This window comes from Protopterus annectens, chromosome 2.part0, assembly GCF_019279795.1.
Source record: "Protopterus annectens isolate FY-2018-M chromosome 2.part0, PAN1.0, whole genome shotgun sequence".
Lineage (NCBI taxonomy): Eukaryota > Metazoa > Chordata > Ceratodontiformes > Protopteridae > Protopterus > Protopterus annectens.
The window spans coordinates 708,506,291-708,524,075 of NC_056728.1; the positions used below are offsets into that span (position 1 = coordinate 708,506,291).

General features: G+C 43.5%; 1 protein-coding gene across 1 annotated transcript in view; it reads right to left on the bottom strand.

Moving 5' to 3' along the window:
* Window positions 1-17,785, bottom strand: part of ECPAS (Ecm29 proteasome adaptor and scaffold) — a 2,158,898-nt gene that overhangs the window by 1,781,048 nt on the left and 360,065 nt on the right. The window contains exon 9 of the mRNA XM_044061033.1: window positions 2,457-2,576. Coding sequence (XP_043916968.1) covers window positions 2,457-2,576 — 120 coding nt within the window. The remainder of the gene's footprint in view (window positions 1-2,456; window positions 2,577-17,785) is intronic.

Sequence of the window (17,785 nt, forward strand, 5' to 3'; positions counted from 1 at the left end):
CTATCACCTGTAGTATTTCTGTTTTATCATCATGCTTTCTCTTCCACACACATCTACTTTCATAAAAAAGTCTCTTTCTTTCTTAAAAAGGATGCCACTACTCTTTGTCCTAATCCAGCCCTCCTTGCAACATTCCTGCAGAAATGGAAACACTTTTTTTTCTTTCTTTCTTTCCAGCAGTGACTAGCATATACACTAGTAAGAGTTTAGAAAATTCCAAAGCATGCTTTAATTCCTCAGCTACCATCCAGCTACTCCAGTCTCTTCTTGGTGCATACTTTCTTCACATCTAACCAGCAGTGTTATCTGTACAACTTAATATCCATTTTTCATTATCAACCCTCAGATAACTTGTTCTATTGTATTTGAAGCTTACATGGCATGAATTAAACCTATGTTAATAAAAAACTGTACAGTTAAGTAAGCCTTACTTAAGTGGAAGACCATTTCAGAAAAACATTTAACCTACCTCGAGCTTTTGTGCATATTAAGTAAAGAGTTTAGGAAGTGAAACCCTCCTGCATAGAGTACTCCACGGCCTTGTACTTCCAAGTCTGCAATTTTACCTGTATTTCTTCTGAATTTTCACTGAAACAGTACACAGTCCATCACTTTAGTGCATCACATCTTAACACTCACTCCCACCAAATCTAATTTCCTTGTCAAAATCTGTTCATTTTTTCCAAGTACCACAGGAATCTCATTTACCTTCCAACCTTTAAACTTAGCTTTCACTTAAGTTATTCCCAAATAAGTCTGCATAAAAAAAAAAAAAAAGTTTTAGAATTTCAGCACATAGGTTCATAGGTAGATACTAGGCTATCGGCCCTAGGGCCTATACAAGCCCAGCCAAAAAGGTACCCTGGGCTTTTGACACCCAAGAAAATTATTTTCCTGTGCCAGTGTCGAGCAGAGCCACAGAAGTGATCCCCGGGGTGAATTTCCTATTTCCCATCCAATCATCAAGATTTTTCTTGGAGTACTAATGAGGAGCTTTGTTTGATATAGATAGGTAGTTTATTCCAGAGTATGAGAAGTCTTTAGGACAGGAATCTATCCCTCTGGCATGTTCTGTTTATTGTGGTGACAAGGCTTAGGTCCCTAGAGCATGCAGCTCAGAGGGATTGGGACTTCTTTAAGTGGAGCATGTCCAACAGTTCTGGGTTTGACATAGCTTTGTATGTTAGGCAGAGATTACCTCTGAGTAGGCGATATGCAACGGAGTAAAGCTGGAGTTTTTTGAGACTGTCTGTGTAGGGCATCTGTTTGAGGCCGGTAATCCTCTTTGTGAGGTATTTCTGTGTCCTTTCCAGTTGTTGCAGATGTCTTGTGAGGTACATACCAAAAGGGGCGTTTGTACTTTATAATGGGTCTAATGAGTGATGAGTAGAGGGGAACAATGACCTCTTTTTTTCTGGATGAGAAAACTTTTGTGATGAGGTGTGCCATGTCGAAGGATTTCTCTCTTGAACTTCAGTAACTCACTACTAAATATAAACTTGCTTTCTTCCCAAACAAAAGTTTGAAGATCATATTAAACCACGTCTTTTCCTAATAAATCTACCAAACTACTACTAATTACAAATCCTCTAATGCACCAGTCCTCAAAACAGACCATAATTTCACCCTCACTACATGCCAACTGCACCGTTAATTAGTGATGAAATATTACATGGATAAACAGGCTATATTCACTATATCCACACTGCATCGTAAATCATTGATAAAAAATCTGATGACTATTCCTGTCCAACCTTACTCCTGCAGTTAGCAGATAAATAATCTTAACATTCATACTGTGAGAACATGACAACCACATATCCCTCCTTTCAACTCATCTTCCCATCTTAATTCCACTTATAAGTGAACCTCCAATCAGCTCTACATAGTTCAGCCTAACAACCCCACTGTCATCACTTTCTACTTTTTCAGACTCTGTTTTCTTTCTCTTCCGAACTTTTTTTCTTTTCTTCTTTTGGTCTTCTGTCTTGCTGCATAAATCTGTCCCTCAGACAAGCACTTGAACTGCCAAGTCCAACAGTACTCCAATCTTTCCTTCAACTACTCTCACAACCTACTTCTCTACCATGATTATCTACAACAATTTTTCTGTTTAATAATTTCTTACATAACATTCCAATAGTTCTCATCCTTAAAGCTATTTTACTATCTCCCTTATTACCACTCACCACTTGTATTTATTCTCAGATATGCATCTCATGCCCCATATGTCTGACACTCTGCACTGGATGTAATGGCCCTACTCCCAGCATTCTCTAACCCAAAACCTAACTCCACTCTACATTCATCTGCCACACTCACCTACTATAGATCCCTCAAAACAAACTGCTGGACTAGTCCTAGTCAGTCTCCTATCCTGCCAGCATGTTTCCAGAGATGAAGTTAGCAATCCAAAATATGCCTTATTAAAATGCCATTATGCATGCAGACATTACCTGTATATTAGTAGGAAACATTTCTGCTGCCTGCCTGGAACGTAGCAGATGAGGAAGAATCTTCAGTTTCACTCGTGTACTAACTGGTTCCCGTTTGAATTCTGGCTTTAGTGAAGATCCCTGTTAAGAAATAGAAAGTTTTAGGAAACACAGTTAAAGCCAGAATAAACTCAAGGATAGAAATACTTTAGTGCAAAAACATTTTCAAAGTGGTTATAAGCAATCTAGTTGCTGTCTGATGTTTTGGTCACCCTACATACATACTGCACAGTTTAAATACAGAAGCATTCCAAAATGCTGCTGAGTCAATCAAAATACTTTGCCGAAACGAATCATGTGACACTTGCACTTTATAATTCCCTTAAGGTGCTTTTACCCGTCTCCTCCTATGTGCTTACCACTTTACTTTTTCAGTAAATGCCATGTTTAACTGCCCAAAAGTGTCAGTTCAGCAAAATGCCTTTGCTAATAAAGTACAAAAGCATCTAGTGAAAGGTATTCAAAAGAACACCCACAGGAATCTAAAAAGTTTCTGATAAATGGGCTAAGACTGCTTGTAAGGAGGAAATAAAGAATGCCAAAGTATGCACAGTACATTTGTCACAGATATTTATCACAGATTACTACAGGAGGTAATTTTTGTTTCAAGTGACTGTATACAGCACATATGACCTTTTTCTTACTGGAGATTCTGCTGACCATTACCCTTCTTTCTACAGACTAACAAGACCATTTGCTCCTTCCTTCAGAAAGGCAGTCATCCCTCTAAGTCTTATGGATTTTAGTCCCCAACTTCTCTGCCTGGAGGCATGATGTGTGCATTACAGAAACAAGATCTGCATTGCTGGTCCAGTGATGAGTACGAGTATCCACACATTTGCTGAATTTAGCTACATAGCAATGCAGTCACAGTGGCATGTACACACTTACATGCAGGTACTGAAATTGATTACAGTACAACACTGGCCCTATGACATGTACATGTTCATAGGTAGGTACTAGGCTATCTGCCCGAAGGCATTTATAAGCCTAGCCGGAATGTGTTGGCTTTCGCCGCCCCCCTTAGATTAGTTCACTGTGCCTCTGTCCAGCAGAGCCATTGAAGTGATCCCTGAGGTAAACTTTGTTTCCCATCCACTCGTCAAGGTTTCTCTTGAAGGGGTATAGCAAGGAGCTCTGCCTAATGTAGATTGGAATCTTGTTCCAGAGCATGGGAAGTCTCTGGGACAGGAATCTATCCCTCCAGCACGTCCAATTTATTGCTGTGGTGAGGTTTAGATCCCTGGAGCATGTGGCTCGAGGGGATATGGTTTTCTTTAGGTGGAGCATGTCCATCAACTCTGGGTTGGACATGGCCTTGTATGTCAGGCAGAGATCACCTCTGAATAGGCGGTATGCAACAGAGTACCAACTGGAGTTTTCAGTCGAGCTGCATAGGGCATCTGCTTGAGGCCAGTGATCTTCTTGGTGAGGAACTTCTGTGGTCTTTCCAGTTGTTTAAATGCAGTTGGTGAATTTGGCTACAGTGCAATGCTGGCACCATGACATGTACATGCTTACATATAGTTGCTGAAGTTGGCTATGGTAAAATGCTGGCCCAGTGACATGTATATGTTTGTATACAGTCGCTGAATTTGGCTACAGTGCAATGCTGGCCCAGTGACATGTACATGTCTACATACAGTCACTAAATTTGGCTACAGTGCAGTGCTGGCCCAGTGACATGTACATGTTTACACACAGTTGCTGAATTTGGCTGTGGTGCAATGCTGGCCCAGTGACATGTACATGTTTACATACAGTTGCTGAATTTGGCTATGATGTAATGCTGGCCCAGTAACATGTACATGTTTACATACAATTGCTGAATTTGGCTATGCTGCAGTGCTGCTTTAGCAGGCTGAGTGCATACCCTGACTCATGTGCTGTCTGCTGCTCCACTTGATCACTGTCAGATATCAGTACTGCATTAAGACAAAACCACCTTCCTCCCACAGGATGGCTGAACTAGCATTAGTCACTTCCACCATTTCTGACTGACTCCTTCATATTCTGAGTTATTACAGTCAATCTGAGGGCATGGGCTATATTCCTCTAGGCCATGAATCTGACAGCTTATGCCACTGTAGACTAAGATGCAGCAAGAAAACTACTACTGAAACAAACTACCGAAGTCAATAATATGAAATCCAGCACCATTCTTCCTCTCTATATTTAAGTGTGATTACTTTAGTTGACTGAAGAAAAATCACCTCCATTACATTTCAATTAATTCAGCAAAATGGAAATATAATCTTTTTTATTTTTTGCACTGATCATTCAACCTTGTTATTTAACTGATTATGGCACTTTCATTCTGCTATAGCAGTGCTGCTCTCCCAAGTCTGTTCTCTGCTCATTCCATGATATACAACCAGACAGTGTCCGGTATTTTTATACCTTGCTAGACAGAGGGTGCTGATCTCACAAAGGACACCCACTGATAGACACCGTAATGGAGCAAACCCAGAGAGTCACCACTACTGCTCACTGTGGATTTTACTTGGCTTTTAGCTGGTGCCTAAACCTCACCTATGGATGGGCAGGCAATGAGATACAGTTTAGGAAACACAGCCATTCTAGGCCCTGAGCAGACATGCCCCCTGACCCTACCCCAATCCCCAGCCAGCATGCACTCCAATCAGTCTTTCTCATCACATCCAAAACTCCACCACGACTGCTGAGATACACTGCCTATTACTAACGCATCCTAACCCTTTCCAGGACAGGCATGCCCATTCTTTCTACCATGTCATCAGAAGCCGAAGCCATTACTCAGATTCAGATCATATCCCTCTCTACCACCAGTGAGACTACAGTGAGATATAACCTGCCATTTTGTCTGTAATTATGAAAGGAAAAAGAATAGACAGGACATGTTTCAATGGTACTTACGCTCCCTCAGACTTTAATAACCTACTTAAAAATGTACTGCAACCTCGGAGTGTTACAGAAAGTTAAGAGGTGTATTGGGGGGAGTCAGCTGTATGTTAAGGGGGGCTGGGTATTTTCCACCCCTCCCACCACATAACTACTTTTTTCCACTTTAGTGGGTTCTTTCAATTAGTCTCAGAGTACTGACAATCAGTCAAATAATCATCATTCTCTTGCTACAGACTCTTCCAAAAAACACTGATTAATTCACTTGGTATTTAACAGATGTCTCCAAAAAAAGAAGTTATGTCTTACCATAACGTTCCATCTGAGTTGTTGATCTTCTTCCAGTCATCACTGATGGGTTCACTTCCGAGCCCTCGGAACCAAGTCGGCCTTATACCAAGCTCGCATACACCAAAAACTCTCGAGTTAAGCTGCTACCCACAATGCCCTTCTCCCAGTTACCTCAGATCGAGTTTGCATGCAACATATAGAAGAAACAGAAAACAGAGGCCATTTCTGCACAGAAACCCTGAAACACCAGAAGGACCCAGAAGGTCCACCAGGAGTCTTTGGTGGGGGAATGGTGGGAGGGTGTGATGACTGGAAGATCATCAAAAACTCAGATGGAACGTTATGGTAAGACATAACTTCTTTATCTGAAGTTGTCAATCTTCTTCTTATTCATCAATGATGGGACAGAATCTCAAGCTACTTGGAGAACCTGGGTGGCCCTTATGGAAGAACATTCCTGAGAACCATAGAGCTAAAGGCCGCTCTTCCCCTGGAGACCAAATCCAATTTGTAATGCTTGATGAAAGTATGGGGTTTAGACCAAATGGCTGCTGCACAAATGTCATCCATGGAAGCCATGGAGTGAAAAGCAACCAAAGTTGCGATGGCCCTAGTTGAATGAGCTTTGATTTGAACAGGTTTAGATTCATTCGCTAGGGAGTATTAAAAGGTAATACAATCTATGAGCCATTTTGATAAAGTAACTTTTGATACAGCACATTCCATTCTTGAACCAGAAAAAGAAATGAAAAGTTGGTCCGACTTGCGGAAGGACTTAGTCCTGTCCGGGCAGAAGCATAGCTGCCTACGTACGTCCAATGAATGTAGACAGTATTCTCCCTTGTTGGAATAATTTGGAAAAAATGCAGGGAGCTCAATGGACTGGTTAACAGAGAAGTCGGACACCACTTTGGGAAGAAAAGATGGGTTATTACGAAGGGATACTCTGTCCTTATAGAAGATGAGATACGGGCTCTTGATGCATAAGGCTTGTAACACAGATATCTATCTGGCTGATGTGACCACTACCAGAAACAATGATTTCCATAACATGAATTTAAGATCACATGTCGCAGCAGGCTCAAAGGGGGGTAGAGAGAGAGACTGTAGAACCAGAGAGAGATTCCATGTCTCCACAGGTTGCCTGATAGGAGATTTGCTATGGAAAAACTCCTTTGAGAAAGGTCTTGCAAAGACGGGTGGAGAGAAGAGGAACACCATCCGAGCCATTATGGATATTGGAAATAGCTGCTAAATAGACTTGAATAGTAGAAGCTGATGCCCCATTATCAAACAACTCAGAAAGATACTGAAGTATAGCAGCTGTAGGAGATGAAAAAGGATCGTGCATTTGATTATTAGACCAGATAGTGAATCTTTTCAATTTGTCTCTGTAGAGTTTTCTGGTGGATGATTTAAGGGAGGCCAGAATAATATCGTGGACAGTTGAGGAGAGGGTTTCCTGCCTGGCGACTAATGGAAGTGGAGAAACCAAGCTGTCAGCTTGAGAGTGGATAGATTTGGGGGCGTCAGCCCTTGTGGGTGAGATATTAGGTCCTGATCAGTGTCCAGGATCCAAGGAGGTTGTAACAGTTGAGGCTGGACGAAGGAAAACCACACTTGTCGAGGCCAGAAGGGGGCAATGAGGATTACTTTGCATCTCAACCGGATAGCTTTCCATAGAAACAGGGGTATCAAAGGTATCGGAGGATAAGCATGGAGGAGACCCGCGGGCCAACCATGAGTCAGAGCGTCTCTCGGTGAATCCCCGTCTGGGGGAAGGAGGGCAATGTAGCTGCTGCATTTTTTGTTTGAAGGGGAAACGAAAAAATCGCAGCAAGGCTGGCCTCAACGGCTGAAGATTTCTGCCGTCACGTTTGGGTTGAGAGATCTGCTCAGCCTGTCCGCAATCATGTTGGAGCTCCCTGGAATGTGCGCTGCAATTAAAAAGTGGTTGGAAGCTATCGCCTAATGCCAAATTCTCATGGCCTCGCGACATAGGGGGTAGGATTTGGTCCCTCCCTGTTTGTTTATGTACCAGACGACGGACATATTGTTGGACTGGATTGCAATCGTTCCTGACAGAAGGAGCGGATGAAGTGCCTGCAACGCTAACAGCACCGCTCTTAACTCCAGGACATTGATATGCAAGTTGACCTCTAAGCTGGACCACGTGCCTTGGACAGTCTTTCCCTGGAAGTGGCCCCCCACCCTATCAGGGAAGCGTCCATGGTTACCGTGGCATTGGGTTGGGGAGTCTGGAAGGGGCGCACCAAAGATTTTCGTCAGTTCTCATCCACCAGAGGAGATCTTGTTTACAGAAATCGGTGATAAAGATCTGTGAGCTCAGAGGATGGAGATTGGATATCCACTGGAACAAAAGGAGACATTGCAGTAGTCTCGTATGCAATCTTGCTAGAGGTACAATTAGGATGGCTGCTGTCATGGACCCCAGAGCCTATAGAACTTCCCTTGCAGACACTTTCCTTCAACAGATTATCACTTGTACTTGTAACCTTAATCTCTGAATTCTGTGAGGAGGAAGAGACTTGGCTTATTTGAGTATTGAATACTGCCCTATAAATTCCAATTGTTGGGTGAGATGAAGGTTGGATTTTTTCCCAGTGTATTGTGATGCCTAGGAATTCCGCCAGTGCTAGAGTGTAGCGGAGGGCCCTGACCAGTAGGGGCTTGGTGGGGGCAGAGAGGAGCCAATCGTCTAGATATGGAAATACCTGGAATCCCTGAAGTCTCAGATGAGCTGTCACCACTGCTAGGCATTCTGTGAACACTCTGGGGGCCGTCGAGAGACTGAATGGCAGGGCTCTGAATTGGTAATGATTGGCTCCCAACTGGAAGCGAAGGAGACTCCTGGAGCGCTTGTCCATTTTGTTTTGGTAATATGCATCCTGGAGATCTATCGAGCACTTCCACACACCCTCCCGAAGAAATGGGAGAATGGATTGTATTGTGACCATGTGGAATTTGGTCTGAACTACTGATTTGTTTAGTTGGCTGAGATCCAAAATGGGTCACCAGTCCTGGGTCTTTTTTGGCACCAAAAAGAATCTCGAGTAAAAACCGGATCCGCACTGGTCTGGGGGGGACTTGTTGGATGACTCGTTTTAGGCACAGCTTTCTTATTTCTGAAGTTGCCTCTTCCCTTTGACGGGGAACATCGGGAAGGCATTTTGGAGGTCTTGGATAAGAGATTAGAGGGATGTAATAACCTCTCGAAATTATTCTCTGCACCCACTGATCACTTGTAATAGAGTGCCAGGCAGCTTGGCTCAGAGAAAAACGAGCCCCGACTGCTTCCAGAGGAAAGCAATCGGGCAGCGTTTCAGGAGTACTGATAAGGTCGTCCAGAGAAAGAATCCCTGGAGTCCTGATTTTGGGGACCCCCTCAGCCCCAAAAGGGGCATCTTCCATTATTGGAACCCCTTCTGGCTCTGGGGGAATCCTCACCACGTGCACTACGGAAAGGAACTTGAGATTTTTTGTGCCATATCTTTCCACTCCTCTGGTTCCTGGAGAAAAAGCGCTGAGGTTTGGAAAAACGTAAGCCAACGGCAGACGAGGTTTTCCCATCCTGCTTGCATCTGGCTAATGTGTCCTTCACTTTAGAACCAAACAGAGCGGACGGTTCGATAGGGGCATTGTAGAAGGAAGACTTGAAGGAGTCCGCGAGGTCACAAATGTGCATCCAGATGTGGTGTCTCATAACTACACCTGCACCCACAGCTCTAGCTGCCCCTTCAGTTGCATGGGACAGCAACCTCATGGACGAGTTGGAGATAGACTCTAGGGTAGCAAACTGGGAAGCAACTTTATCATGTGCCCCATCTGAAACTTGACCCGCAAGAGTTCTAGAGAGTTCAGAGATGAGATCTCTTTGGAGCCTCGTAAAATGTACCAAGTACTTCAGAGACCTGACAGCAAAGGTCACTGAAGCAAAAACTCACTTCCCTAATCTGTACACCGCCCGGGACTCTCTGTTGGGTGGATGGACAACAAGACTTTCCTCCGCTAGGTCCTTTTCTGTGGCAGCCACCACCACCATAGTGTCTACTGGTAAGCCTCTAGACCAATGGGGGCTGTTCCTCTGGAGGGAAGAGTATCTTGTCTGGTCTCCGGGAATGGCCTCAACAGTATCAGGGTTCTTCCACGCCTGCTGCACGATGAGCTTGACTAACTCATCGGCAGGGGGGGGGGGGTCACCCAAGAAGTACAGGATCGAGAGCGGAAGGCCTGCAGGAATACGGATTCCTCCGAGGAAGGATTGGAGGGCTTCCAGTCACCCCCCTCTGCCTCAAAATTTCCACGATGTCTCCAAAGGAGACATCATCAGAGGGTGACCATGGGGACACTTCCCCATCATCATAGTCCATACCCTCAATGAGGGACTCCCTTTGGGGAGTCCATGTGTTTCCTCTTACACGTCCATTTCCGAGGTGGTTCTTCAATGGGAGCATCTGAAGAAGACTCAGAAAGGGGGTTACCCTGTACAGGGGTTTCCTGAGGCTTGCGCTCTCGGTGTCCTGGGCCTGTGATAGCTGCAGCTCAGGAGCAGCGGGGGGAATGTCTGACGCAGGAGGAGCCCTTCCCGAAGCAAGCACCCTCTCCATCACCCAGAAGGCATGCCCACCCGAACAAGAATGGGAGCCCGGAACTGAGGAAGACAATCTCAGAACGGGGTCACGGCCCACTCCCGGGGATGGAGCCTCTAGTAAAACCGGGGCAGGAGTCACCCCCGGGTCCGAAGACGGAACTAATGAAACAACTGGAACTGTACCTGGAGCTGGGGGTTCCACCCCCCCCCAAGCATGAGAATGAGGAAGGGGTTGTTCTGAAGGAACCGAAACCCAAAGGGGCCTCAGAGGAGGTCACTGTCGGCACCGAGGAGAGGAGCCCTCCCACAGACGTCGGGGCTACAGGCCTCAGAACCGAAGGGTCCAAGGGAGGAGAATACATGGGAGTCGCAGGGGCAATGGACCCAAAACCCAGAGTGGGATGGGTTTTTGGAAAATTTGTAATCCCTCTAGCTGTCAGCAGCTGATTGAACAGGCACACCACATCCAATTCAGATGGACTCCTGGTGGACCTTACCGACAACTCCTGAGGGGGAGTCAGGTTGGTCCAAAAAGGGGCTAAAGGCTTGTCCTGAAAACGGATCCAAAGATGGGGAGTACTGGGTCTGTGGAGGAGTAAAAGTAATCGCCGAGGATTCCAGTTTCGAAACAGGCAAAAGGGGGACTATCGGTGCTGAGAAAGGGCTCGGAGCCGAAGGAATAGCTGGAGTGGAAGTCATTATCAGTTCTGAAGAAGTCTTCGGTACCGGTCTTGGAACGGTGATGGGAGACATCGGTGCTGAGGTAATGGCAGGCAATAAGGCTGCAGCCGAAATCACAGTCGGAACCGTAACAGTCGGTGCCGATGTGGAAGTCATCACAATGTCTGTAGAGACCACTGGAGCAGACCTCGGAGCCGAGGTAGTCGGAACCAAGGAGGCGATCTTGTGCTCCGTGGAAGACTACTGGGCCTTGTGCTTATGAGGCTTGTCCTTATCACCAGCCAGTGAAGAAGGGTCAGAATGAGGACTTTTTTTGTCCTTAGATGGAGGGGTTGAGACCTCTGACACAGAAAGAGCCTCAGAAAAAGGATAAGGAAGCAGGCCTTTTAAAATAAGTTTATTTCTTCTTTCATTCAGTGTCCGCTGACTGAAACTGACAAGTCTGACAGAGAGGTTTTACAGATAAGTGTGGAACCCCAAGACAATATACACATGCCTCATGCAGGTCGCTACTGGGGAGTTTACCATTGCAGGAAGTGCAATGCTTAAACCCCGAAGTCCCTTTCTTTCCAGACATAGTCAAAAAGAAACAATTCAACAATCCAAAAGGAATAGAGAAGGAAAAGAAGAAAAATACCAACAGTGGTATTGAGAATACCACAAGGGTAAAAGAAGGGCGTTGCCAACAATGGTAAAGAGAAGATACCCGTGGGTAGAGCTGGTTAAGATAAATAGGTATAGAAGAGTTTCTAAGAGAGAAAACGTATACAATACTGAAAATTTTGAAAAATACAACACTTAGCTGGAGAACTCGGTGAAATGCTGCTATATGGCTGCGCGGCAAAGGAGAGCTAAGGTAACTGGGAGAAGGGCATTGTGGGTAGCTGGTTAGCTCGAGAGTTTTTGGTTTACGCGAGCTTGGCATGAGGCCAACTCAGTTCCGAGGGCTCGGAACTGAACCCATCATTGATTAATAGGAAGAAGATTACCAACTTCAGACTTTTCATCAGAAAGGCAAAATTGTACTTACTATGCAGCGCTTCCTTATTTGGTACAACAGGAAGTAATGCAATCCACCAACTACCAAATGGCAGCTCTTGTGGAAGCAGCCTTAAGGTGTCATTTTCTCGTTCAGTAAGCCAAGAACAGATGGGTCACCCACTCCTTAGTATCTTATTTGTAAGTACAGGGAATATACACAGTCACAGCTGGTATCATCCATAAGGGTAGTATGCTGTGCGATTACTTAAAGAATAACACCGAAAAGCAGTGTTTTAATTCAGGCAGAACAAAGATACCACCAAGAAGATAAACCGTTCATTGGTAGTAAGGAAAATGTTGCCCATGTGAAAAGGAACATATGGTAAAAGAAACCAAGAACTGCATAGCTCTCCTAGGAGATGCCATGTCTTACACATAGTTCAAACAACTACTATAAAAGTGCAACTATGCAAATACCACACTCCATACCAAAAAGGATGACCATAAAGTAAGGTAATGCATCTGTTTGGTTACCTTTGTGCCCTGTTTTCCCTGCATGACAGATCAAAAAATGAGGCTGTTAGTGCTGATTTTGAACACACCAACTTCGTGGTATACTTGGGCTGGCATAGGCCTTTGACATCTTGCCACACACTGGGATCAATGACAGTCAAAATCTGCAAAGCCAATCCCTATATAATCAGATGGACTGATTCCTCTCTACAAGGGAGGACAGAAAGAGTGGTGGTTCTGCATTAATGTTCTGAACGGCTTACAGTAATTACAGTTGTCCCACAGGACTCATTGCTGGAACCCATTCTGTTCAATCTTGTCTCGTCCTCCTTTCCACTTTCATCTAATTGTATGACAGCGATAGTAAAATAGATGTGAATGAGACATCTTCAGATGATCAAATGCAGACAAACATTCATTTTGACAGACACAATAACATGTTGAGTTACACTGGCTTGAAATTTAACCTGCAAAAATGCAAAGTGAAGCTCGTTAGTTGATATAAGTTGCATCATCTTCTTAAGCTGAACAATTAATTGATTGTGACTGCTGAGGTCAAAGTGATAAAAGACTTGAGAGTCTTTGTCAACAGCAGATAATTTTTCAAGGATAAACCCATACAGAATATAACAACGGCCTTGAGACAAGTGGCCATCTTATTAAGATTTACAGCTACAAGAGACTCTGTGATTTTAGAAAGCATATTTAAGTCAATTATTCAATCTGCTTAATAGTACAACTCTCCATTCAGTGCAGACAACCCAAGCAACTAGTAACTCAGGAATGTAAGAGGTGCCAAGTAAGAGAGGGTGGAAAGGAGCAGATTTTACTAAATCACATGTTCTGAAGGGGGTGAAAGGTCTGCCTACAATCCTCCATGTCCCCAGTGATGGGGGTAGTGCTGTAATTACACACCATACTACCTTTACATGTCAGAACTGAAAGCGTGTGTGGGGGGAGGGGGGAGACTTTGCTTGCAATGATGTGTACAATGTCATTATTTCCATCCATTTCCCTAATACAGAGGACAGCATATATAGTGCAACCAGCTGCTGTACTATGAAACATCTCCCATTCTCAATCCACTACTGGTGCAGTCCCGGCCCCAAGAGGAGGGGTAGCATGAGGGACCGAAAGGTAAAGAAAAGTATTTAGGGTAGGCTAAGCAAGTCAATGTTCAACTGGAAAGCATACAAATGGGAACAAAAAAAAATTAAAAGTAAATATACTGAAGTTTGCATAATGAAAGTTCATAAGGCAGCTACTCTCACTTCAAGAGCCTAAATATACTATAAGGTCTAGCAAAGTGACCTTTACAGCATCAACTATCAACTCAGAGACAAATTTATTTTATTTCCATTTGTTTACAGAGATAGTCCAAATAGGTACAATCCCCTGTTCAGCAGAGGCCCGGGAGAAAAGTTCCAGATTAGTTACATTTCAAAAAGCAGAATTTAACATAGGAGAAAATGTTTAAGTCCTGAAAGATGTAGATACCAGAATTAGCAAAAATTACATTAGCTGACAATGTAATATATGAACACTGTTTTACACAATTAAAGTAATTTCACTTTGGAGTACAAGAAATATTTTACATATGGTACACTTCGCACAACTTATTTGAGGCTGTACAGAACTCAGAAAATTAATGCACTAAAAAAAGAAAAAAAAATGCATAAAGAGAAAAAACATGTAATGCAGACTGCAGGAGGAGGGACCAGAAAAGAAGATGAAGAGAGTAGGTTTGGAGTACTAAATGGGAGAAGAGAAAAAGGAGTTTAGCCTAAAAGGTGTTTAATGATGATAATCCCCCCAAGAAGTAATGGCCCTGGCCAGTGAAGGAGTTATGGGGGAGGCTGGGGATCTGAACTCAGCAGCAGATGGACAAATTGAACAAAAAAGTATACACATATTTTCTTTTTCTCTTATTTTTTTTATTTTATGACAAACTTATCAATCCCTTCTTCCCAAAGCACCACATCTCTACAAATGAGTCAAACATACATTCAGCTGAGAGTTCAGGAAGGTGACTATAAGTTGAGAGTTCAGGAAGGTGACTATGATAAGTTGAGAGTTCAGGAAGGTGACTATGATAAGTTGAGAGTTCAGGAAGGTGACTATGATAAGTTGAGTGGCCAATGTCAACTTATTTAAGCTTGTAAAAAACTGTAGTAGATACCCAAACAAGCAGTAAAAACACCATAAGCTTCACACATATAACAAAACGAAAATCAGGTACCAAAGTCTTTAATTTAACAATTAAAGACTTTAGTACTTGATTTTCGTTTTTGTTATATGTGTGGAGTTTATGGTGTTTCTACTGCTTGTTTGGGCATCTACTACAGTTTTTTTTAAGTTTATTTCTGGTGTCCTTTCAAACGGTTGTAAGGACTTATAACTTATTTAAGCTTGGTGGAAGGAAAGCTGATAGGCATGATCACTGGTGGCACCTTGAAGCGGCTCGGTGCATCACCTGCTTACAATGGTCAGGTTGACTCACACCGTCATCACAGACCCGAGAAAAGATTTCAGCATGTATGGGAGCATTCTTGCCTTCTCCTCCGCCTACCAACTGTGCGACAATTGTGAAAAATAAGATGACTGTCAGACGGATTTGTAGGCTATTCCAATCCCTTATGCCTCATGTCACCGCAGGGGAGATGAATGGATTGATTAGGCATCTTGAGCAGGATAAAACAGGCAATATGGCTCTCATCTAGCATGCGTATGCTTGGCTCTCGCACCATAGAGAACAAATGGACCAAATGAGTGCAAGGCATAGGAACCACTGGCTAAAATGCCTTTGGAATAGTATATACTTTCACAAATTCTTTACATTCATCTACAAATTTCTCATTCTTTAACACAATCCTTGTCACATTTCTAATCCTTGTCCTTTTTACTGGTTCTTGAAAATTCTACTTTAATACCTAAAAGATGCATTATTAGTGTAAGCTTTCCATCTAATTTCTTAAAAGCTCACATTAACTGTCTTTTCTCACAACCGTCTATATACTGATCTTTTATTTCCAAAATAAAAGTAAATGTAATCTTTCTGATGGAACTGGTGTCAAAAGAGGGATGAAGACCTGACTATTTCCCAGGTGACCACAGCTCAGATTGCAGCTCTGGTGCCTGACAGTGTAGACAAGGCAGGATGGGCATGCTTTTCATGGGGGACAGGAAGCACAAAGTACAGTTGTGTACACTTAACATAAATGTAGATGTTCGAGTGCATTCACTGTTGCAGTCATTACATTTGGGTAATCTGCTGGCAGGTTGTCCTCAGTCGGCCTGATTAACAAAGTCTTGGGTCCTGCGTCGGTTGCTGTCCCTTCTTCCATAACATCATGTCGTCAGGGAATTTGCTTGTCTGGTGTAAGGAAAGCCATCTGGGCAGTTGTATTCAAGCTTGCACCCAGGGATGTAATTTTTGAGAGGGTACCAGGTGAGATTTATTTTCGTTTATGGTATACACTAGACAGGTTAGAACTCTTTTTACCAACGCCAGATGTTTTAGAAGAATGGCCTGGTTTTCTGCCTGAATTAGACAATCGTCCAGGTATGGATATATTTGAATATTTCTTTGCCTGCAAAATGCAATTACTGGAGCCAGGCACTTTGTGAATACCCTGGGTGCAGTAGACAAGCCAAAGGGCAGTGCAGAGAACTGATAATGCATGCAGCCTGCTTTGAAGCGTAGGTATCTTCTGCAAGATTCCCTGATTGGGATATGCAGGTAAGCCTCTTTTAAATCTAGAGTTGCCAACCAGGCATCCTTGCCTAGCATAGGAAGTAAATGGTAAAGAGTCAGCATCTTGAATTTTGGAACGCCCAGAAAGGTGTTTAGAGTAGACAGGTCCAGAATAGACCGGTCCAGAATTGGACGCCATGATTTGTCTTTTCTGGGTACCAGGAAAAGTCTGGAATAGAAACCTTGTCCCTTTTCCTCTTCTGGTACTAGATGAGTAGCTCCCATGTTTAGGAGTGAAAGTATTTGTTTCTGAGCCTCTGCCCACTGATTTGGGGGCAGGTCTGGCCATTTGGAGTTGGCAGAGTGTGGAAATGAAATCTGTATCCCTGGGACACTATTTAAAACCCATTTGTCCTGGGTTAAAAGTTGCCAGTTTCTTGAATGAAGAGCCAAGTTTCCCCCCCCAAAGGGGCTGCTAAGAGGTAAGTGCTTGGTAATTTAAAGGGAAGTCATTGAGACGGTTTACCATAGGATGGTGCCTTGTTGTTTCCAAATTTGGAAGTGGAAGCACCCCATTGCTTAGTTCTAAAAGTCCCTTGGGACTGAAACCTGGTGCTTTTGGAATGTCTGGGTTTGGCTGGAGTGGCTATGGAAGGAGCTGGAAAGGACCAGTTCTTAATAGGCCAGTGCCTACTAAATCTAGGAGGTCGTACTTCTAAGAAATCTTTCACAGTTTGCATAGATTTAGCTTTATCTTCCATTTTTTTTTTTAGAACTTCTTCAGTCTTATTGCCAAACAGGCGGTCCTGCTGTAAAGGAGCATCCAAAAGTTTTGCTTTAACATGATTAGGCAAAGATTGCTCCTTAAGTCAAGCATGCCTTCAAAGCACAGACCCAGTAACAGCAGCCCTGCAAGAGGCCTCTAAAGAATCAAAACCACATTGCAAAGTATGTTTACCAACTTATTCAGCTGAATGCAATAAATCCTGTAAATCTTTATTCTCCACAGTCAGAAATAATCATTTTCTGTTTAAGCAGTCCCATGATGCGCTGTTGATATTATAGCATATGGAATTGACAGTTTAAAGCACTGATTGCCAAGGTTGCAGAAGTATAAACCTTTTTACCCCATCTATCCAGCGCCCTGAAGTCTCTATCAGAAGGGGTAGGATTTTTAGCAGTAGAAGCCTTAGTGTCCTTGGGCCCCTGAGAAATGGTTTCAGGGTCCGCAACAGGATTTTTGAAAAGGGATTTGTGGGACTCAGGAACGCTGTAGTACCTGTCTGGTTTGCTAGGGGCTAGAGGCAAGGAATCAGGGGCCATACTGGATTCTGAAAACTCATCAACAATGGCTAGTACAGGAGGTATAGCCAAAGGCCTATGCTGAGGAAGAAGGAGGAAATCCCTAAGCCTCTTTTTGGATTCAGAGAAATCCTGACTTTCCCAGTGGAAATGCTCCCTTAAGGTATGTAAAGTTTCCCCAAAAGAGAAATCCTCAGGTGGAGAAGCAGAGGGAATGGAATCCTCTGCATCAGAGTCCTCATAAGTAGGAATTGACAAATCCAGATCATTAGAAGAGTCAGAAGAAACAGAGCCCTGTGTTCAGAAGATTCATAGTCAAGTTCAATCCTAGGTCTC